Below are 25076 nucleotides of genomic sequence, written 5' to 3'. Positions count from 1 at the left end.
ATCCTGCTCTGTGATATCTCATATGCTCTTTGGACCATAGGGACCTGATTCCTGGCCTTGTTGGATGTACTTGGCTGCCTTGCGTTTTGCAATCCAATGCTTAAAGTATTCCTGTGCTCCATGAAGAAATTAAGACTTTTTGTACTCCACATAAAAGTTTCTCTGAAGTTCACTGGAGGACATAGGTTTCTCCCCTCTATTGGTGTTCTCTTTTAGTTGGTTTGTGGGCATGGTTGCATTAAATGTTTGTGGGAAGGATGCTGTATCTTCCAATGTTTTCTATATCTGAGCTCTTGAGCTGACGTAGAAGTATAACCATTAGAGCAAGCTGGACCCTTTTTGATGTGCAGAGTATCCAAAAGTCTTGTGGTTGGCAGTCAACCCACCCAGAATTATTATACTTTGTCTTCCAATGAATCTCAACGAAAAGGATTTTATGGTGAGCACATTTTTTTTTTTTTTTGTATGGACAAAGGGAACTTTTATGGCACTTTTCCACTGCAAGTACCGGCTCGGCTCTACTCGGCCCTGCTTGGCCCTGTTTGCTTTTCCACTGCTGGTACCGCATGGTACGGAGTTGGAACGGTTCGGTACGGTACGGTGTGGTTGGCTTTTCCACTAAAGTAGTACTAAATTTAAGTGGGTGGGATAACACCCGGGTGGGTGGGATTCTCTGATCAATCAGTGGCTAGTAGTGACTGCATGCAAAGGATTGTGGGATATGGTACCGGGTATGGTACCTCTTGGAACCACAATCAAGAGGCACTGTTCCACTGCATGGAACCGTAACGGTTCGGCACGCTTTTGTGCTTTTCCACTGCTGGTACCGCATGGTATAGTGTCGGAACGGTTCGGTACGGTACGGTATAGGTTTGCTTTTCCACTGCATGGAACCGAACGGTACGGTACGGTACAGCTCTGAAAAAACAGTACCTACTCGATTGTGGTTCCAACAGGTACCAAACTGGTACCATATCCCACAATCCTTTGCATGCAGTCACTACTAGCCACTGAGCCACTGATTGGTCAGAGAATCCCACCCACCCCGTTGTTATCCCACCCACTTAACTTTAGTACTACTTTAGTGGAAAAGCAAACCTATACCGTACCGTACCGAACCGTTCCAACACCGTACCATGCGGTACCAGCAGTGGAAAAGCAAACCGGGCCAAGCAGGGCCGAGTAGAGCGGAGCCGGTACTTGCAGTGGAAAAGTGCCAAAGGTGGTACTGTTTTTGAGAGCCGTACCGTTCGGTTCCATGCAGTGGAAAAGCGCCGCCGTACCGTACCGTTCCTACACCATTCCAATGTGCTACCAGCAGTGGAAAAGCACAAAAGCGAGCCAAACCGTTCGGTTCCATGCAGTGGAAAAGCGCCATAAGAGGCCCCATTAGATTGTAATTTCCTTTGAAATTAGATGGCTATGGATGTCTGCTCAGGTTGCAAACCCCCAACAGAAATCTGGCTATGATTGGCTGGATCGGGTGACAATCATTTCACATCTGTGGGCACCTTTATTGTTGTACATAGTGATGAGCGAATCGATTGGCATGCAAATTGGTGAGCTCCTGAAATGCAAGTTTGTGATTCACCTTGTATGCAATCTTTGAACATTTTTCAGATAATAACTATTGCCAGAATGTTTGAGTTGTATGCTTCTCTACAGACCAGACCGATTATAATGCAGATATTTGAGTAAATTGAAGGTTAGCAAATCGACGAATATCTGGATTCGAACATCACTAGTTGTAAGCCCTCAAAACAAATAAGCAAAGTACCCAGTTAAGGGCAGATATCACAGTGAGCATAAAGAGAGAAACTCAGCAGCCTACAGACGTTAAATGGCCGCCGGCTGTGCATGCACGACCCGGCCACAGATCGCTGAACAAGCATGCACGTTCACATCAAATGTGCGAGTATGCGCCTATGGAGGAGGAAGGGGTAACACTCTACAGACATCCCTGGCACCGGCCTATTTCTGGAAAAAGGCTCTGAAAAGACTCAGGCAGGGGATGTTTGCCACAGTTAAGGCGGACCTACAAAATTTTGAACGTTCCCTAACCTGACCATCAATGGACTCATCGAGTGAACGTTCTTTTACATCTGTAGGAACCTTCAGACTTCTTACAAAAAAAAACAAAAAAACAGGTGATACCTTGAGAAGAGACAGGTAACATGTCCCACACAAGTTAGGAGTCAAAAAGGAATCTTTTTTTGTAATTATTTTGGAATCATTCCCTTGATTGCTGATTCTCGGTTGACATAGGTTGCCCAGTACACCAGATTAAAGATGGCAAACAAGACTGGGAAGACGATGCGTGAAATCTTGTCGATGCGGCTGACGCTGTTGTAAGTCTTTTTGCCGTCTAATGGCTTTAGCTCAGCGTGTGGCGGAGATAGAGGAGGGGGTGGGAGAGCAGCATTCTTCGCAATTGTGGCCAAGGCCGGTTCCTTGATGTTCAGTGTGTAGGTTGTCCCCACTATGTTGTAGGTCGTGTTGGACTTCTTTGCCAGGATTATGGGTTCTTTTATCTAGGGAGAGAATACAAAAGAGTATGATGGGCCAAGCAGCGCTCTCACGCGATATCATTCTTGATTCACATTTTTGAATAAGCAACATTTGACGTGGAGAGAATATAGCCAAAAACCCTTTGATTTTGCCCCCATTTGTTGATGGAGGATGAATAGCTCTGGAAATTGTTTCCAAATACACCCTTACATTTTTGGCTTGTACCTGCTATGAGTGAGTACTTCCACAAATCATTTAGTTATCCTTAGGGCCAGTTCACACTGGGGCGACTTGACAAGTCGCGCTCCATTCAGTGCAATGGAACCGTTCTAATCAGAGCGACTCAAGTCGCTCCGACTTAGAAAAAGGTTCCTGCGCTAATTGGGGGCGACTTTCGGAGCGGCTTTGACTTCTGTTAACCACTTGCCGACTGCCGCACGACTATTTACGTCGGCAGTCAGCCCCTCACAGGCATAGCGACGTAGTACTACGTCGCTAGCCTGTGAGGGTCTAGGGAGCTCCCGCGCGGTCACAGACCCCCCCCCCCCCCCGCGCGTGTGACCGGCGGACCCGATGTCTGCCGGTCACTCGGCGATCGTCGGTGCAGAAGGAGAAAGGCAGGCGGCTAATGTAAACAAGCCGCCTGTCATTCTCCCCTGTGTAGGAATAGTGATCATACGGTTCTACTATGTAGGACCGTTGATCACTGTTCCTACAGCTCAAGCCACCGCCAATCACAGTTAGAATCACGCCCCTAGGGACACACACATAACCCCTCCTCCAAAAGTTAACCCCTTCACTGCCAGTGTAATTTTACAGTAACAGTGCATATGTATAGCTCTGATTACTGTAGAAATGTCACTGGTAACCCCAAAAGTGTCAAAAATGTCAGTCAAGGGTCCGATCTGTCCGCCACAATGTCGCAGTACCGCAAAAAAAATCGTAGATCGCCGCCATTACGCGTTAAAAAAAAAAACAACAAAAATTACAAAAATATTTCCCTTTGTTAGTAAACGCGATAACTTTTGCGCAAACCAATCAAAATACGATTTTTGCTATTTTTTTTACCAAAAATATGTAGCATAAAACAAATTGGCCGAAAATGTTAAAAAATTTTGATTTTTACATTTTTTTGGGGGGAATTTCATATAAAAAAATGTGAAAAATATTGTTATTTTTGCAAAATTGTTGCTCTTTTTTTGTTTATAGCGCATGATCAAAAAATCGCACAGGTGATCAAATACCACCAAAAGAAAGCTCTGTTTGTGGGGAAAAAAGGACGTCAAATTAGTTTGGGTACAGCGTCGCACGACCGCGCGATTGTCCGTTAAAGTCACGCAGTGCCGAATCGCAAAATAGGCCCTGGTCAGGAAGGGGGTAAAATCTTCCGGGCCTTAAGTGGTTAAAGAAGTCGTTTGCAAGCCATGCTGAAGTCGCGCTGCAGGGGGAGGCTTCAGAGTCGGGCAGCTTTGAAGTCGTCCCAGTGTGAACCGGCTCTAAGAGTAGATTTAGACATGCGTTTAAATCTTCCTTGCCTTTGAAGCCCAGTCCACATTCGAATTGTGATCTAGAGGCTACTGACAGGCAAGTACAGTGCATTGCGAAAGTATTCGCCCCCCTTGAACTTTTCAACCTTTTGCCACATTTCAGGCTTCAAACATAAAGATATAAAACTGTAATTTTTTGTGAAGAATCAACAACAAGTGGGACACAATCATGAAGTGGAACGAAATTTATTGGATATTTCGAACTTTGTTAACAAAATTGGGCGTGCAAAATTGTTCAGCCCCTTTACTTTCAGTGCAGCAAACTCTCTCCAGAAGTTCAGTGAGGATCTCTGAATGATCCAATGTTGACCTAAATGACTAATGATGATAAATAGAATCCACCTGTATGGCACTGTATGTATGAAACTCATGGCCAACAACTGTACTATAGAATGTAGAAAAAAAGAAGAAAAATCTGACTATAAAGGCCAAACATGGAGAGTACAACTCATATAAAATCATAGATTTTTTTATATTGCATATTAAAATTGAGAAACACCATACATGTATATCCTTAAATTGAAAACCAGTAGTGCTTTGGGTTATAATGCCATCATTATTAATATATTCTGATGATTATTATAAGCAGGGCTTTCTTTCAGCGGGAACGCAGTTTCGGCCCTCCGGCACTGACTATATGTAATGGCAAGGGGTGCTGGGGTGCGCTGCAGGGTCTGTTGATGCTGGCTAATGGGGGGTCTATTTTTGCAGGGGGGGTTATTGTTGCTGGTGGGGACCTATTGTTGCTGGGTCTTATATTGCTGGGTGGCAGTTATTGCTGGGAGAGAGCTACTATTAAGGGAGGACTCTATTATTGCTGGCTGTTGGAGAGGCTGTTGGGGGGAACTGTTGTTGCCGCTGCTGGTTAGGGGGGGTTGTTTTATTGTTCCTGGAGGGGGCTCTATTGTTATTGGCTACAGGGGACCTATTTTACTGCTTTTCCTGTTATCATTAACAAATTCCATACAAATGACTTATCACCACAAAATGATACTTGGTTCTGTATTCTTTAAAAGGGCAGTAATGGAAGGTGGGTTAGGGGGCCGATCCAAGGAACGGTGCTCGTAGGTGGGTAGGGGGGGCTCAGAAAGGGGAGTTCCTGCACTTATTCTCTTAAAAAAAAAAAAGCCCTGATTATCAATCTTCATGTGTCAACATGTTTTGCCAAGACTGCTTCATCAGGACGCACCAAAACCCCCCTGTGCGGGCACTGGAACACAAAAAAGAGACAGTGGGAAGGTGGAGCACAACAAAGGGACCAATGATAAGTTAATAATATGAGGTCCTTGGATATAAAGTCCTAAAGGGTAAAAGCCAGACGTAGTTGTTCTCATAAACATAGGCAATAGCTGTGGAGGAGTGCAAGATCACCAGTCCTTATGGAATATCAGATGCTCACTGTGCCCAGGGGTCCCAGAGTGCTATTGATAGTCATTGAAGAAGCAGTGCGATGCCTTCTCAATGCCTGCTTTAACCCATTTTTTGCCGCCAAATGCACCAAAACCACATGGATTGCATGCAGTTGCAGTGCGATGGCGGCGTTTCCTCTGACTTAAATGTGTAGTGTTCGGCAGACCTGCTGCTTACAGATCTCTACATTTTGGGTCAACTTTGTTTATTTTAGATTCTACATCACAACACGTTAAGGGAAAACTATAACGGCTTTTATTATCATTAGTTTTATTATATACTATATAGCCAAAAGTTTGTGTACATCTGACTATCACACTTACAGGTATATGAGATTGTTGGGCACCCCATTCCAAAATAATGGGCATTAATATGACGTTGCCCTCTTCCAGGGGCTGACTGGCAACTTTCGGCTCAGGGGCCAAGTAAAATCCAGAGGCCCATGGTGCAGCCCCCTCCCACTCTCCCTCTTCCCGGCCTCCTCCTGACCCCCATTCCAGGCTGAAGCTCTGCTCCAGGTACTCTCTACCCACCGACCGAATCCAGGTTCCCAACCTGGCCAGCAGGGGGCGGTTGTGGGTAGCTGGTACAGCTCGGTTGGGGCCGGCCGGGGGAGAGTCTCCCTGGTGCATAGAACTGTCTTCTGCTCACACACAGTTTACACCAGCCACGCTCTGGGGGGGGGGGGGGGGGGGCTGAGCTTTGTCCTTGTCCCCATCCCGCACTCAGTAGGTCAGCTGCGGTGGCTTTTTACTCCTCTTCACCAGGAATCATTTAGGCATGTATGTGGCAGACGCAGTGCAGCCTTTTTATAGGGCATCAGAGCGGCCCGGGGGCAATTCCCCCCTGCCCCCTGAAGCCCCCTTTTTTTTTTCATCTCCCTGCCGTGCCACAGCCACACAGCCGAAGGCCCCTTTCACACGAGCTGTCTGATCAGGTCCGCCTGTCAGTTTTTCAGGCAGATCAGACCCTTCAGTGTTCTCTATGGAGCAGTAATCTGCCACCATCTGATACTGTCCGCCAAAAACAGACGGATGGTGGTTCTATTTTATATCCATCCCGTGGATTGGATCAGATGGCAACAGACGGTCTGTTTCCATCCAATTGCCCTATAGATTGCGGGGTTCTAGTCGTCTTTATGTGTAAATTTAGTGTCAGTTATTTTTTTTAAAATAAAGCTTGGTTGTTAGTAAAAAAAAAAAACTGACTCCTAACTTTTTTAGCTGGCTCCTAGATTTCAGGCAAATTTGTCAAGCCCTGATATATATATATATATATATATATATATATATATATATATATATATAATATAGTGTGCATGTGTGTGTATCCAGGAAGTTAACAGTCAGCAGCTTCAGCTGCCAACAGTTAAAATGGCTGCAGCCAGACTTAGTGGAGGGAGATCTCTGCAGCATATTTGGCAAGTACAGAATCACAGTATATACAGTATAAAATAATATACCGAATTTGTTGGAGGAAAGCTTCAGAATGGCAGCAATAACCTGATTAGAAAAGCCTGTCCCCTGTCAGCATCCTACAGAGAAGAACCTTTGCTGTCTTTATTGAGGCAGCAGTCTCTCTGCAGATATCTGACATGTCTAATGCCAAGTCAGAGGTAGGGCTCTGTAATCAGTAAAGCCTATGTTACCTGTGTTTTGCATAGTTATAGGTCTGACTCAGCAGGGGGTATTTTGGAAATCTGCACAGAGACCACTGCTTCAATACAGAGAGTAAGGGCCCATCTGTGAAGCATGCAGAACAATGACAGGGTACAGGCTTTCTACTCGGGCTGCGGCTGTTTTCTTGGCTACTTCAAAATGGTGCAGGGACAGCTGTTGTTATTTAGTAATATATACTGTATACAAAATACAGTTTATATACAGTATGTGTGTATATATATATATATATTATGTAGCAGAGCGTCCCAGAGAGAGCCAGGAAAAGTCCTGTTCGGGGTTTACACATCACCCAGGCATCTCTCGTATACCTTTAGGGATCTCGAAATCCATGATCCAGTTCAGATCTTGCTCCTCTTCCCCAGGCCAATTTAAACCCACCTGAGACAGACAGCATCTCTCTCTCAGCACAGACAACGTTTGTCTAGGAGAGCAGAAGGTTGGTAACACTGTCAGTGTGTGTCTTTGGAAGCTGACAAGCTGTAGGCTTGCTCAGTCTGTGTTAGTTAGGGACTGCATTGTGTGTAGTAAGCGCCGGGACACGGCTAGGCTTTTGTTTATTATTATTGTTCCTGTTTGTTTTCCTTAAAGCACTGTACAGCACCCAATTATAAACTTGTATATAGCACCAATAAACACCGCAATGTTTGTCACTACCTCATAGGATTTGGTATCTGTGCATGAAAGACTGCTCATCCCAGGGAACTTTGCACCTGCTACCTGTTCCCCAGCTTACAATATATATATATATATCCTCCTTCTTACCTTGAAAGCCTGGCCTTCCTGGGCTCTTTTACCATCCCAGGCCCAGCCTCTTTTAGTGAAATAATTGACTGTAGCAAACTCAATAAGTGCGGAGAAGACAAAAGTATAGCACACCGCCATAAACCAATCCATTGCTGTGGCATAGGCAACCTTGGGCAGAGAGTTCCGTGCGCTGATACTCAGTGTTGTCATGGTCAAAACAGTAGTGACTCCTATGGTAAAGAGAAAAGCTGTCATAAAAGCACAAAGTCACCACACTCACAACTGAGGATTTCTATACATTTAATAAAAAAAATATTTGTTTAAAACAAGTTGCCTCTGTAAAAGAACAAAAGATACCCTGTAAAAAAAATAATAATAATCTCAGTACTTACCTTTTCAGGAGACTGAAATCTTTACCATCATGTAGAGCTCCAGGAGCCACTTTCAAGTGTGTGAAGTTACATATTCTCTGCTAGGCACTGTGGTTCTAAGACCCCGTTCACACTGGGGCGACCCAACTTGTGGTGGCGACCTGTGAAGTCGTGGTGCGCAGCTCGCACCGCGACCTCGGAGCGGCCGGCACGGACTTCATATCATTGAAGTCAATGCAGGTCGCTCCAGGACTTGTGTCGCTCCTATTAGAACGGGTCCACAGCTACTCTATGGCAGGGGACCTACCATAGACAGGGTCTATGACAGGTCGCCCCAGTGTGAACGGGGAGTAAGTGACCTTTTAAAGTGGACTTTGCATTAAAGTGATACACACACTGTTTAATCCCTTCTGGACCGCCCCAGGCATATATACTGCGGCAGGGCGGCCCCGCATGAAATCACGTACCTGTACATGATTTTGCGCAATGGGTCTCAGGCGCCACGTGCGCCGCCGACATCCTGCTCCCGCTGTATTTGGACACAGCGGGAGCAAATCAGCGGGTCAGGCGGACCCGATGCTCGACCAGCAACTCACAATCGTTCAGGAGAGAGGCAGATTGGTGGTCTGCCTATGAAAACAAAGCAGACCGCCGCTCTGTGAGAGGGGAAGATGGAGATCTTGTGTTTTTGCTAAGCAGAAACACAAATCTCTGTCTTCACCCAGTCAAAGCATCTCCCCCACACAATTCGAAAGCACCCCCAGGAAACACATTTAATCCTTTGATCACCTCTGATGTTAACCCCTTCCCTGCCAGTGTCATTATTATAGTGACAGTGCATATTTTTAGCACTGATCACTGTATTAGTGCCACTAGTCCCCAAAAGTGTCCGATTTGTCCGCCGCAATGTAGCAGTGCCGCTAAAAATTGCCGCTATTACTAGTAAAAAAATAAATAAATACATTTGTAGACACTATAACTTTTACGCAAACCAATCAATATACGCTTATTGGGATTTTGTTTACCAAAATTATGTAGCAGAATACATATTGGCCTAAATTGAAGAAGAGTTCTGCCTCGTACACACGCATCGATTATTGGCCGGGAATTTTCGGCCAACGCTCGATCGGCCGATATTCGGCTTGTTAGTATGATGCTTCCGACAACCGACTCCGACTTTTCGGCCGAAAAAAATCTGGTGTGCAGGCTATAAAATTTTTGTTGGCCGTCAACACAACGGCCGATTTTCCGTCAGTCAGTACAGATTTCGGCAGACAAAAATCTGATGAGCAAGACTGGGCATGCTCAGAGAAGAAAAAACACACGGAAAATAAACCAGCACATGACATCACTTCTGAAGTAGATTTTTTGTTGGCCGAGAAAATTTGTGTGCAGTCTAGGCACCTTCCAACCAACAAAACACAACTCTGGACAAAAGTTGGACGATCGGTCGGCCGATAATCGTTGCGTGTGTACGAGGCATTAGATTATTCACATAAAGTAAAAAATATTGTTTTTTTTTTCAAAACTGTCGGTATTTTTTTATTTATAGTGCAAAAAATAAAAACTGCAGAGGTGATCAAATGCCACCAAAAGAAAGCTCTATGTGTGGAAGAAAAAGGACATCAATTCTATTTGGGTACAGCGTCGCATGACCGCGCAATTGTCAGTTAAAGTAACACAGTGCTGTATCGCAAAAAATGGCCTGGTCATGAAGGGGGGTAAACCTTTAGGGGCTGAAGTTGTTAATTTACATTGTCCCTTCTATTTTTTTCAACCCTAATAAGATGGATACAGAAATCCAAATCCGCAATATTACCAAAAGTTTTGGGACGCCTGCCTTTACACGCGCTGTAATGGTATTTTGGTTTCTTTGTATGTATGGGTTGTTACTGACATGTGGTGAACATTTCATGTCAGTAGCACCTTTAGAAATATATTTAGCTATAAAAATGGTGATGTCTTCAATACCTATTTTACTCACTTTACTCATCCAACATCAGTGCCTGACCTCACATATGCGCTTCTGGAAGAATGGTCAAACATTCCCATAGACACACTCCTAAACCTTGTGGACAGCCTTCCCAGAAGAGTTGAAGCTGTTATAGCTGCAAACTCAATATTGAACCCTATGGACTAAGACTGGGATGTCATTAAAGCGGAGTTCCACCCAAAAGTGGAACTTCCGCTTTAGGCAGTTCTAACCCCCTGACATGCCACATTTGGCATGTCATTTTTTTGGGGGGGGGGGGGGCGGGTACCTAGTTTTGACAGGTACCCGCTCCCACTTCCGCACGGAGCGCTGCGGCGCCCTGGGCGGAAGTTCTCCTCTCCCCCTCCCTCCCTGCAATCTTCTGGGACACGTCAGAGGTCCCAGAAGATTGCCGGCCAATCACGACGCGTAGCGCAACTCGCGCATGCGCAGTGTGTACCCGACTGTGAAGCCGACAACTGTCACAGCCGGGTGCCCACACCAGTGATGCCGGCGCCGCAGACAGAGAGGGAGATGAGCGAGGCTTCGGGCGGCCGCATCGCTGGACCGTTGGACAGGTGAGTGTGTGTTTAGGCTGGAACTCCGCTTTAAGGTTTATGTGCGTATAAAGGCAGGCGTCCCAATACTTTTGGTAATATAATGTACATCCAAAGAAGGAAGGAACGAAATAAACTATTGCCTGCTTATATTTCTAAAATTTTCTGTTGTGTTTAACTTACCAAACACGGTCCTGGCTGGGACTGACTCCCTGTTAAGCCAAAAGGACACTTGTGATAGGATGACGGTCATTATACATGGTAGATAGGTCTGTATGACAAAGTATCCAATTTTTCTCTTCAGGTGGAAGTGAGTAGTCATGACAATGTATTCACCTAACAGGTAGGTAGGATAAAAATAATGCTTTAATTAAAACATATGTGAAACATTTAAGAGTTCAGCTTTATACGTTGTGACATTTTTTAACCACTTGCCGACCGCTCACTCGAGCTCTACTGCGGCAAAGTGGTTAGTTATCGTCCAGCTACGTAGACCTACGTCGCTGGATTCCTCCCCTTGTGGGCGGCGCACGCGCGCCGCCGGAGGCTCACTCCCGCTGCATTCATTCACAGCGGGAGTCAGGCCAGGGGAGGAGCAGCGGCGGTCGCCGCCGCTCTTCCGCTGTTCCTCGGGTTATCGAGTTTGGAGATCCGCCCGCTTGTGTAAACAGAGCGGGCGGATCTCCTAAGTGACAGGCAGGGTCAGATTGCAGGGTTCAGCATAGCTGAACCTGTGATCTGTCCCTGTGTCACTCAGTCACCTCCCCCCCCCACACGTTAGTAAGCACCAGGCATACATTAACCCCTCCCTCTCCAATAAAATTAACCCCTTCCCTGCCAGTGTCATTATTACAGTAACAGTGCATATGTATAGCACTGATTACTGTAGTAATGTCACTGGTACCCCCAAAAGTGTCAAAAATGTCAGTCAAGGGTCAGATCTGTCCGCCGCAATGTCGCAGTCCCGCAAAAAAAAATCGCAGATCGCCGCCATTACTCGTTAAAAAAAAAAAAAAAACACCAAAAATGACAGAAATCTTTCCCTTAGTTAGTAAACAAAATAAGTTTTGCGCAAACCAATCAAAATACGCTTATTGCGATTTTTTTTTTTACCAAACATAGGTAGCAGAAAACAAATTGGCCAAAAATTAAAAAAAATTTTGATTTTTACATTTTTTTGGGTGGGAATTTCATATAAAAAAATGTGAAAAATATTGTTGTTTTTTCAAAATTTACGCTCTTTTTTTGATTATAGCGCAAAAAGTAAAAAATCGCACAGGTGATCAAATACCACCAAAAGAAAGCTGTTTGTGGGAAAAAAAAGGACGTAAATTTTGTTTGGGTACGGCATCGCACGACCGCGCAATTGTCAGTTAAAATCGCACAGTGCCGAATCGCAAAAAGTGGCCTGGACGTAAGACAGCAAAATCCTCCGGTGGTAAAGTGGTTAAAACAACGCCTGAACTATGGACAGGGGTGTTTTTAAGGTCTTAATAGACCAGGGATCCTCAAACTACGGCCTTCCAACTGTTGCGGAACTACACATCCCATGAGTCATTGTAAAACTGACATTCACAGACATGACCAGGCATGATGGGAATTGTAGTTCCTGAACAACTGGAGGGCCATAGTTTGAAGACCTCTGTAGTAGACCAAGGGGAACCTCTGGGCACAAAAATTTGAACGGTCTGGTAGGATACCACGAGGACAACTTCAGATCATATTCATTTCAATCTAAAAAAAATGAATAGGTCTAAAACTATAATGTCACATTATGATGACAAATAATACAAGGTGGTATCAAAAAGTTTCCAGACTAGCTCTGTTTACAAGAAAGTCCTTTATTTATCTACGTTTACACACTATCATCTTCAAAATAGTCCCCTTGCACAGGGGACTATTTCCACTCTTGTAGCTGTATTTCTTAATTATATGTTGTGTTGCCTATTGCCCACTGATATTTATATATGGCACAAGGTCTAGCACCATCTTGTGGTAATAGGCAGACTTTATGGATTGGAGACTGTGTGCACAAATATACCTTTTTGAGCTGTCAGTAGAAAGGAATCCCGGGGCACTTTTTAAGAGTAAAAGGGGCGGGATTTAGCCCTGACTTTAACCCGGGGGCAGCTCATGGCCTTGTACGTCCTGACGAAGTTCGGGTGGGAGGAACGAAACATGTAGATGGAGGGACGGGCCCCCATCTCACTGTGTCACCGCACATTTTTGATCCATCTGATCCAATCTGCCTGCTTTTAACTGGATAGCTTTGAACCAGTCAGCACATTAATGGGGACTAGACACCACCAGTACCGGCTGCTTGGACTGACTGCCAACAACGTCTGGAACATCAGGACTGCAGGGGCGACTGACATTTGAGAGCGTACTGCTCAAGGAACAGCTGAGACCGACATCACAGATGACGGCTGATGGACATAACTATTGGCCTGACCAAGGTTTGTGAGTACTATACACCACACAGACCCAAAATGTTTTTGTTATAGGTCACATCGGCTTCGGTCTGAAGTTGGGGAAAGGATACCCAATCCTATGGGACCATCCCTATTCTGCAGGCCAGACTTAGCACACCTAAGTGAGTCTACACCAGCCTTTTTCAACCAGGGTGCCCAAGCACCATGGTGTGCCTTGAGGTCTCTTCAGGGGTGGCTCAGCAAAATACCCCAAAAATTGTATACAGGGCAGCAGGTGGATGAAGCCTGCCTTTTACGTTACACAAAGTCACAGGTTGTGCACCGTTACGACCCTCTAGCTGCCGACCTGCTAACGACCAATGACATCATCAGTTGATAAGGAAGATGTCAGTCGCCTGCATAGCATGCTTGTTGGAATTACATAGCAGGGTTCCCAGGACCAACTTTTTGTTTTTTGCTTTTTTTGTTTTTGCACTTGCACAGTAATACAGCGCTCCCAGCGTTCCTGCCACTTTTGGAATGTGTCCTGGAAGTCTTTTTGAGGCGTGTCAATCGCCTTTCTGCTCTTCCTGCTGGATCTCTGCAATGGTGGATCTTCGACTAATTTCAAACGTCTCTGTGGCAGATTTGCCCAGTGTCACGCAGAATTTCACGTTTGCTCTTTGTTCTAACTTGCTATCCATGATGAAATGGCAGAGATGGTAAAGCACATGGTCAGAATAGCACCAGTTGCACAGCTCCCGATGAACACGTGTCAATGTCTTTTGGCACACTGACTTATGAAGGTTGGTGCTCCCTGTGACTGTGTGTGTGTGCAGCCTTGTGCTGCATTCTGTTGGCGTGTTACAAAACTAGACTCTAAACTTTTTGATACCACCTCGTAGATGGATTGCAAAGTAAATAAATTGTACAATGTTTTAAAATTGTATAATGGTTGTAATATATCATCTCCAGGAGACCTGGGGCCCTTAGTAGAAGACCTGGTGCATGTGCCCTGAGTGCCAGAATTTAGCAATGCCCTGTCTTATGAATAACTTTTTTTAAGAGGAACTCCTACTAAATGGTTTTGTTTTACATAGTTGGATGGAGCGGGTTAGCAATAGAATTTATCTCAGGCTTTTACAGTTTTCTGTTAACCCATTGGAGAAGTTTGGCTTCTTGAACTATTCCAGGATAAGATAACTTGTTAATGTAAGTAATAGCCCATGTAAGCTCCAACACCATCCAAAACGGATCATTTACAGCAGGGATTCCCAAACTACGGCCCTTCAGTTGTTCAGGAACTACAATTCCCATCATGCCTAGTCATGTCTGTGAATGTCAGAGTTTTACAATGCCTCATGGGATGTGTAGTTCTGCAACAACTGTAGGGCCGTAGTTTGGGAATTCCTGATTTACAGGGTTTTAATGATGGCAGAAAAGGCTATGTGCAGGTGGGTATAATGGCTCGGGGGGTGGGCTGTAGGAAATTCCCTTTGCTAGGGATGAGAATAAAAGTTGTAAAAAGAGGTCGTAGGTTTATTGGAGTTTGAGGGGTTCATGGGAATATGGGTGAAGGAGGGGGTTCATTGGAGTATGGGTAATGAAGGGTGTTCATGGATAAATGAGGTGGTTCATAGAAGTATGGGTGAGGGGGGTAGATGGGAGTATAGGGGTTACATGAGAGTATGGGTTCGAAGGTTGCTTGGAGAGTATTGGGGATTCATAGAAGTATAGGTGGTTCATTGGAGTGTGGGTGATGGACGGACAGGTCATGGAAGTACAGGTGAGGAAGTTTGTGTGAATACAAGTTGGGGTAGGTTTCAACTAGTATAAATAAGTGGAGAGGAGGGTTCATGGAAGTACGGGGCAGGGGGTAGACCTGAAATGGAAATACATGTGTGGGTGAAGGAAATAAGGTTCATGGAAGCACTGGTAGGAAAGGGAAGGGGGGAAAGTAAAGAAGCAGCCGAAGAGCTCCCCAAATAATGAGAATTTATTAGGCAAAAAGATAATTTCCCATGTATGCAGCCTGTATGGCCCCTTTTAGCATGTTTCCAAAAAGAGGTACACATCCTCTGCTAATAATTTTAACATTTCATGAAAAAGTCTCACCATTGTGGTCTGTCATCTTCACATATAATAAAGCTTACCTGTACTCGATCGGATGGTCTCAGTCCCCAACACCAGGCCAAGCAGGTCATATTGGTTGAGTCTAGAGCCATCCGGGGCTACGGCAACTGATTTTTCAGAGCCATTCGTCCAAGCATAAACCACTTCTGTACTGGGATAGGCATCTGTAGAACAAGCACAAAGTATACTGAGCGTTCAAACTGCTCACCACATATCCATAGAGTAAGAAAAACGATTGTTTATCTAGGAATATCTATCTATCTATCTATCTATCTATCTATCTATCTATCTATCTATCTATCTATCTATCTATCTATCTATCTATCTATCTATCTATCTATCTATCTATCTATCTATCTATCTATCTATCTATCTATCTATCTATCTCTTTTGACAGAACCATCTAATAAAGTATTGGTTGCTCAGTAAAATTTAGAGAGTTTGTTAAAGAACTATTGGGTCCTGAATAAATTTAAAGCCCATTTTGGGGCTTCATTTTTTAATTGTTTCCCTGGTTGGTTTTAAACACAGCTCACCTTAAACCTGGAGCTGTCCCCTGCAACACATCTTTTCCGCTATAAGGCCCATCGTCAAGGTTTAAGGGCACCCAGTGTCAATAAATCTGTAGACTGATGTGATCCTGTGAATGCAGGAAGTCATGGTCCTGCCCCCGAGGGGCATCACAACGGCAACCTGACCTCACAGCGTAGTAATGCAGAGAACTGTGCTGGCATCATAATGTTTGCACTGCTCTCTAAATCATTGGGAACCCACCACCAGAAGGGGAGGTGAAAGGAGAAGAGGACATTGGAAAAAGGTAGTGTTCTTTTCTGGCTCCTGCTCCCAAGGTGTAAAATGCACAATGCACTTTATCCTGTCCTCTTAGATGTCCCTGTTCCCCTCTCCCTCACCTATGTCTGACCACACGTATACCAAGGAGACAAATACTCAATTATTTATGATTGACAGCGTTTGCCTCAAGCACCAGGTGCTTCCCCAAGACCAGCGCTATCACAATGTATGTAGGGGGGCGCTAGTGCCTAGACCAAGACAGGCGCACACTGTAGAAAGCTGCCTGGTCTCCCCCTATGTGGCATCAATCGGTTTAGCCACATTTTTCCTGCCCCCCACCAGGCAGCCAGTGGGGGTGTGCACAAGTAAAGCATTATACCCCCGTTGCATTCAGTGGGTGGTACCACCGAAAGCATCCCATTCAAGTGAATGCGGCCTTTTACACAACCACATTCATTGAACATGGTTGTGGAGCAGTGGTATGGGCTTTTAGGGGTTAAAACAGGCACTGGGGAGGTAAAATAACAGTTTTCCAGACCAGTATATATATATATCTATATATATAGATATATATATATATCATTTTTTTTTTTTTTTTTTTTCTTTATGAAAGTTCTTCTTTGACTTTTTTTTTTTTTTGTTTTGTACTTTAATATGTCAACAAATATTGATAAACTATATAAGTCCTCAGTGTGGACCAATTTTGTTACATTGGTAAATCAATGTAGTTGACTTTATATTACCAAAAAAAAAAGTAAACCGGTGAATAAGAAAAATGTTTAATGCATATACAGATACTTACAGCTTCCAAATTTCAATGGGCAAGCATGGACATCCATAGGGAAATCTTCTAGGTGCATTGTGCATTCAGCATGAATTGTAAGCCTGGACAAGAATAACAATAAAGCAATTCTAGAACTTCAGGCAGATAGAAAACACACACACATTATTGCAGCTCTGTATTCAATAATACGTTATTACATTTTTTTTTTAAACACAAGCAGTGTAAGTCTAGGGCAGTGATGGCGAACCTTGGCACCCCAGATGTTTTGGAGCTACATTTCCCATGATGCTCAACTACACTGCAGAGTGCATGAGCATTACAGGAAATGTAGTTCCAAAACATCTGGTGTGCCAATGTTCACCATTACTGGTCTAGGGAAAGGACATGGAAGTGCCTGGTGTAGTTCCCCAAATTGGCCCCTAGATTTTTCCATAGTTAGGGTTGGGAATCCTGTAGTAAGAGTAGCAATTGTAGGTGCCAAGGCAGCCCAACAGGGTAGTGAGTGCATTGTATCATAAATAGTGAGGTAGTGCCAGCCCTGCCACTGCCAATGTGGAGCATCTTGTGTAAGAGGGTTCTGTATAATTAGTCTGGCCATAGGTTGGTCATGGAAAGCAGTGTAAGGACCAATACAGGAAAGATGTAATCAAGGAGGCTCTACATTCTGAGAGCGTCTTATAGGTTAGGCCAGCATGACTCCTACAGACAGCTCTCTGGTGCTTCTCCCTTGGTCTAGAAAGTTGGAGAACTATATGCTAGTGGGAGGAGGTTAGGAGGGTTTGTTCTGCATTGGAAGGAGAGATGTGAGACTTATGGGACATCTCACATCCATTGGGTATTGGAAGTAGGACTCCGACAAAATCCCCTGTGGGCTTCTCTTTGACTCGGCTCTCTGCTCTACTGTTATCTGTTTGTAATTGAAGGATTGTGCCATCACCATTTTGGATGACCGAAGTATGTAAATATGTACAATACAGTATATCAGCTGTGTTTCAGTAAAGTGTTAAAAGGCTGTGGTTGTATGAACTCTTCTTTTTCCCATCCTCTAATGAGGACTTCCTCTGGAAAGGAAACCTGTGTTGGAAAGGCTGCTGCTGGGGTCCATTGCTGTAGGGCCTGAGGAAGGCATAGATTGGGCTACTAGGTGGTGCTGGTGAGGCCAGGCTAGGGTGGATGCCTCTATAATGGTGCCCAGAGAAGTATATTGGGTTCATAGTACCTAGGGGAACAACCGATGCCATGGAGGAATGGGTTTGATACAAATACTACCCCATGTACAAGGCTGTACATGCATGGCCAGCATGGCTACACAGCATAAATACCATAAACTGACTTGGTATCGGCCTCTTGCGGTCACCGCACAGCAAAATCAAGCACATAGGTGACAGTGAACATACTACGATCACATTTTAGATGGCCTTTAATGGTTTCTCAGAGAGAAATTAAGAGGGTCCATTTATTACACCACTATTTTGTCTCCTCAGGCCATGGTATGGAGCCTGCAGTGCCCTACAAAGTTCTCTCTGCAGAACGCTACAGTGAACACGTAATAATTGGTGGAGACCTCTGTCACATGACAATGGACAATGGACAGTGGACAGTATTTTAATAACCATAACCAGATAAGTCACCTCATAGTGTACAGTAGGGTCCCATTATATGTGAGTCTCAGCAGCTTATTGGGTGTTGTCATGTTATGAGCAACTGATTTCTTTCCATTGTGAAAGAAGGTGTCCGGAGTCCAGATCTTGCTGGCCAACAGGTTATTCAGAGGCAGAGTTTTTATAGGCCCATCAAACTTTAATCGCTCGTCGAGCCAGCTCTGTCGAAAGAAGACATCTATAGTATACTCCTAAAAGAGGAAGATATTAGAAAATATAAGTACAAGGAATGAAGCACCTAAATATACAAAACAGAATTTCAGGTCTAACACTTGTACTACACAACCTATATTGTACACATTCTTTCCATCTTTTGGGTATGGAAAATCACCAGGTACAAAGGACTAAGCTGGCCATTCTTAGTGCCATTAGGATATGCTAGTCTCTATCAAATCATAGTTTAGGTCCTCAAGGGCATTTGGTGGTGATACTAAGATCCATTGCTGAAAACCCTGAAGAAGGGGGCCTTCCCCCCTGAAACATGTTGGCTTTATCAGATGCTCTTAATCAGTAAATGTTTCAAAAGAAAATTTATTGTGAACGATTCTTTGTAGTAGATGCCCCTCAATACACACTCAAGATTTGGCCATCTGTTTAATTATTTGTTTATTGTGATCAGGAACAGGACAGGCTCCATATACACCAGGGGTATCCAAACATTCTAAAGAATGGGCCAGTTTACTGTCCTCCATACTTTAGGTTACCAGACTGTGGCCATTGGGAGTAGAAATTTTCCTGGTGTCAGTGGGAGTAAACAATGCATCTTTGGTATTAGTGGAAAGAATAGTGCCCCATCATTGGTGTCAGTGGGAGGAAGAGTGCCCCATCATTGGTGTCAGTGGGAGGAAGAGTGCCCCATCATTGGTGTCAGTGGGAGGAAGAGTGCCCCATCATTGGTGTCAGTGGGAGGAAGAGTGCCCCATCATTGGTGTCAGTGGGAGTAAACAATGCATCTTTGGTATTAGGGGAAGGAATAGTGCCCTATTACTGGTGTCAGTGGGAGGAAGAGTGCCCCATCATTGGTGTCAGTGGGAGGAATAGTGCCCCATCATTGGTATCAGTGGAATTCATAGTGTCCCATTATTGGTGTCAGTTTGAGGAATAGTGCCCCATTGTTGGCATCAATGGGACAAAAAGTGCCACATTGTTGATGTCGGTAGCAGGAATATTTTTCTGTTGTTGGTGTCAGTGGGAGGAGTAATGTCTTGTATCAGTGGAAGAAAAAGTGCCCCAAGGGCCGGATAAAGGCAAGCAAATGAGAGAAAGATCTGGGAGTCTTAGAAGAGGATAGACTAGGCAATAGCATGCAATGTCAAGCTGCAGCTGCCAAAGCCGGCAGAATATTAGCATGCATAAAGAGAGGGATGTATTCCAGAGATAAAACTATAATCCTTCCACTTTATAAAACTCTGGTCCGACCGCATCTGGAGTATTCTGTCCAGTTCTGTTCGCCAGTCCTCAGGAGGGATGTGTTGGAGCTGGAGAGAGTCCAGAGAAGGGCAACTAAACTAATTTGGGGATTGGAGGACCTTAATTATGAGGAGTGTTTACAATCACTTGATTTATTCTCCCTGGAGAAGAGACGCCTGAGAGGGGACATGATAGCAATTTACAAATACCTCAACGGTGATCTCAGCATAGAAAAAAAACTATTCAGTCGCAAGGATTGCATGAGGACACGAGGCCATACAATGTGATTAGAGGAGAAGCGTTTTAACCTCAGGCTACGCAGGGGGTTCTTTACTGTTAGGGCTACAAGATTGTGGAATTCTCTACCACAAGAGGTAGTTACTGTGGGGGAGTATGGCTACTTTCAAAAGACTCTTGGACATACATCTCAAGGATCAGAACATTAAGGGGTGTGAGAAATGATTACGGCCACACACACCTACACAGGTTGAACTGGATGGACTATTGTCTTTGTTCAACCTTGACTACTATGTAACTATGTAAAGGGCCCCATCTGCTCCCAGGCCACAGTTTGGAGACCACTGATATACACTATAATGTCAGTATGTTTGATTAAAAAAGTAATCCTCTATACATGCATTGGGCAGCATAATGTCTTGCAATACTAGGATACCTGGTTCTAATCCAACTCAGAAAAAGACCCTCATGGAGTTTGCATGTTCTTCCTGTGCTTCTGTAGGTTTACTCCAAGTACTCTGGTTTTCATCCCACATTTTAAAGACGTGCTGGTAGATTTGCATGCATCCTGTCTTTATTGGCCCTAGTATGTCTATGTATGCATATGACGTTAGGCATACCTCCCAACTTTTTGAGATGTGAACGAGGGACACCTATTAGCAAAGGCATGTAGGCATAGGACACACCCCTACCCTGCCCCCTAAAGGGGAATTACACAAAAAAATATTAATTAAAGGGTAACTCCACTTTCGTTGGAAAAAAAAATAGCAAATAAAGGAAAAAAACAATATAGCGTATACAATTGCGACACAAATCATATTGTAATTGAATGTTATTAAAAATGACCTTTCCTTTTCAATCTGCAGCTGTTGTAATTTTCTGAAATTGCAATGCAATATGGCTGCCTGGAGCTGTTCTGTACACAGAATGTATACTGACCACACCCCCAGAAACATAATTTCCTGCTTGGTAATGAGGACACTAAATCAAGTGAGTACAAGGCTATCGTCAAGGCCTGGCAGCAGGCAATTGTCAATCCAGGGCCTCCAGAGCTTTTCGTATGGGGTCAGTTTGTCCAACAAAATTGCTTCCGTTTTAGCATGTAGCATAGCTTGGGTGACTCTGTTCAGCATAGCCAGGTGACAGAGCGTGGAGGTTTTCCATGCTTTCGCGATGGTTTGCCTAGCTACAGTGGTAACATAAAGGTAGAGTTTAAATTGACGAGGGGTGAGGTCAGGTGGCTTGCGATTCAGGAGTGCAGTTGCCGGATCAGGGGCAAGAGAAGTGCCAAATATGGTACACAGGGTTTTGTATACTTCGGACCAGAAGGCTGGCACCACAGGGCATTCCCACCATATATGTGCGTGGGTACCTGGGGATTCACACCCCCGGAAGCAACTCAGGTGAGTACTGAGGCACGTATTTAGAGATCCTAGCTGGGACCAAATACCTTCTGGTAAGCAAAAATCTATATTTCACTTACCATATCTGTGTCTGAAACAGGGCCAAAACTGGTGACGTATATTTCAGTCTTAACTTCCGTCACTGATTCTAAAAAATGAAGAAGTGATTGCATTAATACAATCTATAACTCTTAACAAATGATTAAATGAAAGCATATCACAAACCAATGTGCTTGTAATGTTTTTTAGCGCAAAGCATTCTCTGATTTGACAAGGTGGAGAGGTGGGGCATTGACATCACACTCTCCACCTCATCCAATCGGAGAACCCTTTGTATTCATTCAGAAAATGAAAAGCATACACTGCATGGCGCCCATGCCAACTGGCCAACCTCGGTGCTTGGTACAGTGATTTCCAGCTTCTGAAGGGATCCCACAGGTATGATATTTGCATTGATACTTTGGTCCAAGCTGGATGTCATACCTGGATTTCATCTTTAGGCAGACCATGCATTATACCAGTGGGTTTCCCCCATCCACACATTCAAGGGGGATAGAGGAATCACTCCCGCTGTCCTTTTGTGTTCTGATGGCGGGGAGCCCTCCCTGCCATCAGAACACAATGATCATTGCCGCCGGTGTTTGGAAAAAACCCTACAGGGCGGTTGTACAGAAGTCGATTGATAGAAGTCAATTGATAGATTTACTTGTGTACAACCAGGGTGCCCATACATATATCAAGACTTGGCTTGTCCCTGCTGAACCGGCTGAATTTCGATCCATGTATGGCCAGCTTTAAAGTCCCAGTACAATTTGCACATTTTTTAGTATTCAGTTATAGCTTGCATGTAGTTGCCAAAATTCAAATTTCTTATCTTTTGAGGTCAATACATATTTAACACATAGCTATTATTATTATTTTTTTCTGATGCATTATGAATTTTATTTTGACCAATTATTTGATTTTACTGTATTATTATTTTATTTATATTATGAATTATATTTATAACATTTTCTATTTCTTTGGTCCCAGGGCCCTTCCATGTCAATCAAGAAATCGCATGCTAGCTTAATCACCATGAATAGGAATTCTCATTGCCTTACCTCCCAGGCCTGGTCTTAACCTGTTATCATATCCATCCAGAAGTCTGTCTAGGATCCTTGTGAATAAGGTAATATTGTCCTTGCTGTCATCAACGACTTCAGGCGCATGTTTGGGGGACAACCTGTAAAATAAATACAGGATTATAATTGCTTATTTTAATTATTAATTAATGATGTGAACGAAGTCCATGTTTTTCCCCAAAATTTCCCCTGCCCACGTTCTTAGTCCCCTCATTCAGGTTTTCCACCACCCTCCAAACCCCCAGCAGGTCCATGGCTACCTCCTCCAACATTTGCGCTCTCCTTTGCTGTCTGAAGCCTTAAAATCCAGTGCTGCTTGAGCTTTTTTGTCCCATAGATGTGAATGATACATATCCATACTGCAGGAGCAATGCACCATTAGCAGTCCGGCACTTCATATTTACCGTTTGAGCTACAGACCACAGCTATCGCAGGAGGTAAGTATGGAAGTATGGACTTGGAAGGGAAAGGAGTTGTAATTCTACCCTGGGCTACTCCTGCCTGAGCTTTATAGTTGAACAATTCTCCTGCGCTCGAGTATAACATAGGCCGGAGGGAAGAAAGATACTTCAAACTTGAGTGGACAAGCTTGTGGTCTTGCTGCCCCTTCAGGATCAAGGGTATCCGAAACCAACTAGGAGACGACAAAAAAGAAAAAGGGCGCACCGACCTAGTGCATTACCCCTAAAAATGTATTAAAAATGTTAAAAAGTATACATTATACTCACAAAGCAGGTGTGTATAACCACACATCAACATAATACATATATAGTCTCCAAGGTAGCCAAGGAACCCCACTGTGCTGAATGGTATACAGTGTGCCGCATGGGGCTGCTGTGTCTAGGTTGACGCGTTTCAGGGGCGAACCCCCTTCCTCAGAGCCAAAAAAGAGTTGCTTTATAGTGCCCTAGATGTGAATGGTACATATCCATACTGCAGGAGCAATGCACCATTAGCAGCCTGGCACTTGATATTTACAGTTTGAGCTACAGACCACAGCTATCGCAGGAGGTAAGCATGGGTGTCCGCAGAACTAATTTCAGGGGGGGGGGGGGGAAACATTTTAAGGTCACCTATGCTCCACCCCTTTTCAACAATGTCATGAAGGGGAGGGGCTTAGTCATACTTATTTTGAGTATTTATTTTTAAAGAGCAAACAGCAGCATTTATTTTTAAAGCATTTGTTAACCTAAAAAAAAAAATGTATCCTGTTCCCTTAAAGCATGTTTTACAGCCCAGTGCTTTGCTGTGTAATTTGGCCCCTTCTATCACCTAAAATACCTGGCTGATCCTGCCTGGCTATGTCCTCCCCTCTGTAAACTGACCACGGTATACCATGGCTGCTGAGCCCTGACACCGTGGTCAGTTTACGTGCCTCCGTCATCCACAGCCCACCTTTCTTCCTCTGTCCTCTCTTCCCCCTCCCTCCCTGCCTATCTGCTCCTGTGTTAGTGCCGCCCCCTCCCCTCCTGCTGCTGTAGTTTTATTTAAAGTTTCATATCCTGTCTACAGTCTGTTTAATAATCCTGTGTGCCCCTGTGTCTGTGCTTTATAAAAATAAGACATTCTTTACAAGTTTTCAGAGCGCCGCTCACGTGACCCGTCGCCTCTCTCCTCCTCTCCCCCTCCTCCCCTCCCGATTGACATCAGTGAGGAATCCTCGGGCCCACCCGCTGCAGGCGGCTGTCAGATGGGGAGAGGAGAGAGCCGACGGGTCACGTGAGCGGCGCTTGGTCCTCTGAAAACTGGTAAAGAACGGCTTATTTTTTTAAAACACTGACACACAGGATTATTAAACAGACCAGACAGGATGGTATAAAGTGGCTTAACAACCACTTGAAAGGGGAAGTTGAGATTCCAGGGGGGGGGGTGCCCTTGCCCCTACCTGCGGACGCCCATGGAGGTAAGTATGGACTTGGGAGGGAAAGGGGTTGTAATTCTACCCTGGAATAACCCTGCCTGAGCTTTATTGTTACATAGATGTGGATGGTACATTTCCGTAGTGCAGGAGCAATGCACCATTAGCAGTCCGGCACTTGATATTTACAGTTTGAGCTACAGACCACAGCTATCGCAGGAGGTAAGTATGGAAGTATGAACTTGGAAGGGAAAGGGGTTGTAATTCTATCCTGGGCTACCCCTGCCTGAGCTTTATTGTCCCATAGATGTGAATGATACATGTCCATACTGCAGGAGCAACGCACCATTAGCAGTCCGGCACTTGATATTTGCCGTTTGAGCTACAGATCACAGATATCACAGAAGGTAAGTATGGATTTATGGACTTGGAAGGGAAAGGGGTTGTAATTCTACCCTGGGATACCCCTGCCTTA

The 25076-nt window shown here is 44.4% G+C and overlaps 1 protein-coding gene across 2 annotated transcripts in view; it reads right to left on the bottom strand.

The window, feature by feature from the left end:
• Positions 1-1395: 1395 nt before the first annotated feature.
• Positions 1396-25076, bottom strand: part of GABRA3 (gamma-aminobutyric acid type A receptor subunit alpha3) — a 67290-nt gene continuing 43609 nt past the window's right edge. For both annotated transcript variants that reach the window (XM_082263956.1, XM_082263957.1), the window contains exons 3-10: positions 22723-22844; positions 21700-21767; positions 18540-18760; positions 16927-17009; positions 15353-15496; positions 10972-11124; positions 7907-8118; positions 1396-2531 (exon numbers count right to left, since the gene is read on the bottom strand). In XM_082263956.1, coding sequence (XP_082120082.1) covers positions 2220-2531; positions 7907-8118; positions 10972-11124; positions 15353-15496; positions 16927-17009; positions 18540-18760; positions 21700-21767; positions 22723-22844 — 1315 coding nt within the window. In that variant the 3' untranslated portion in view covers positions 1396-2219. The remainder of the gene's footprint in view (positions 2532-7906; positions 8119-10971; positions 11125-15352; positions 15497-16926; positions 17010-18539; positions 18761-21699; positions 21768-22722; positions 22845-25076) is intronic.

This window comes from Pelophylax lessonae, assembly GCF_965119305.1.
Source record: "Pelophylax lessonae genome assembly, chromosome: 7".
NCBI lineage: Eukaryota > Metazoa > Chordata > Amphibia > Anura > Ranidae > Pelophylax > Pelophylax lessonae.
This window is presented reverse-complemented; position numbering and strand designations above follow the sequence as displayed.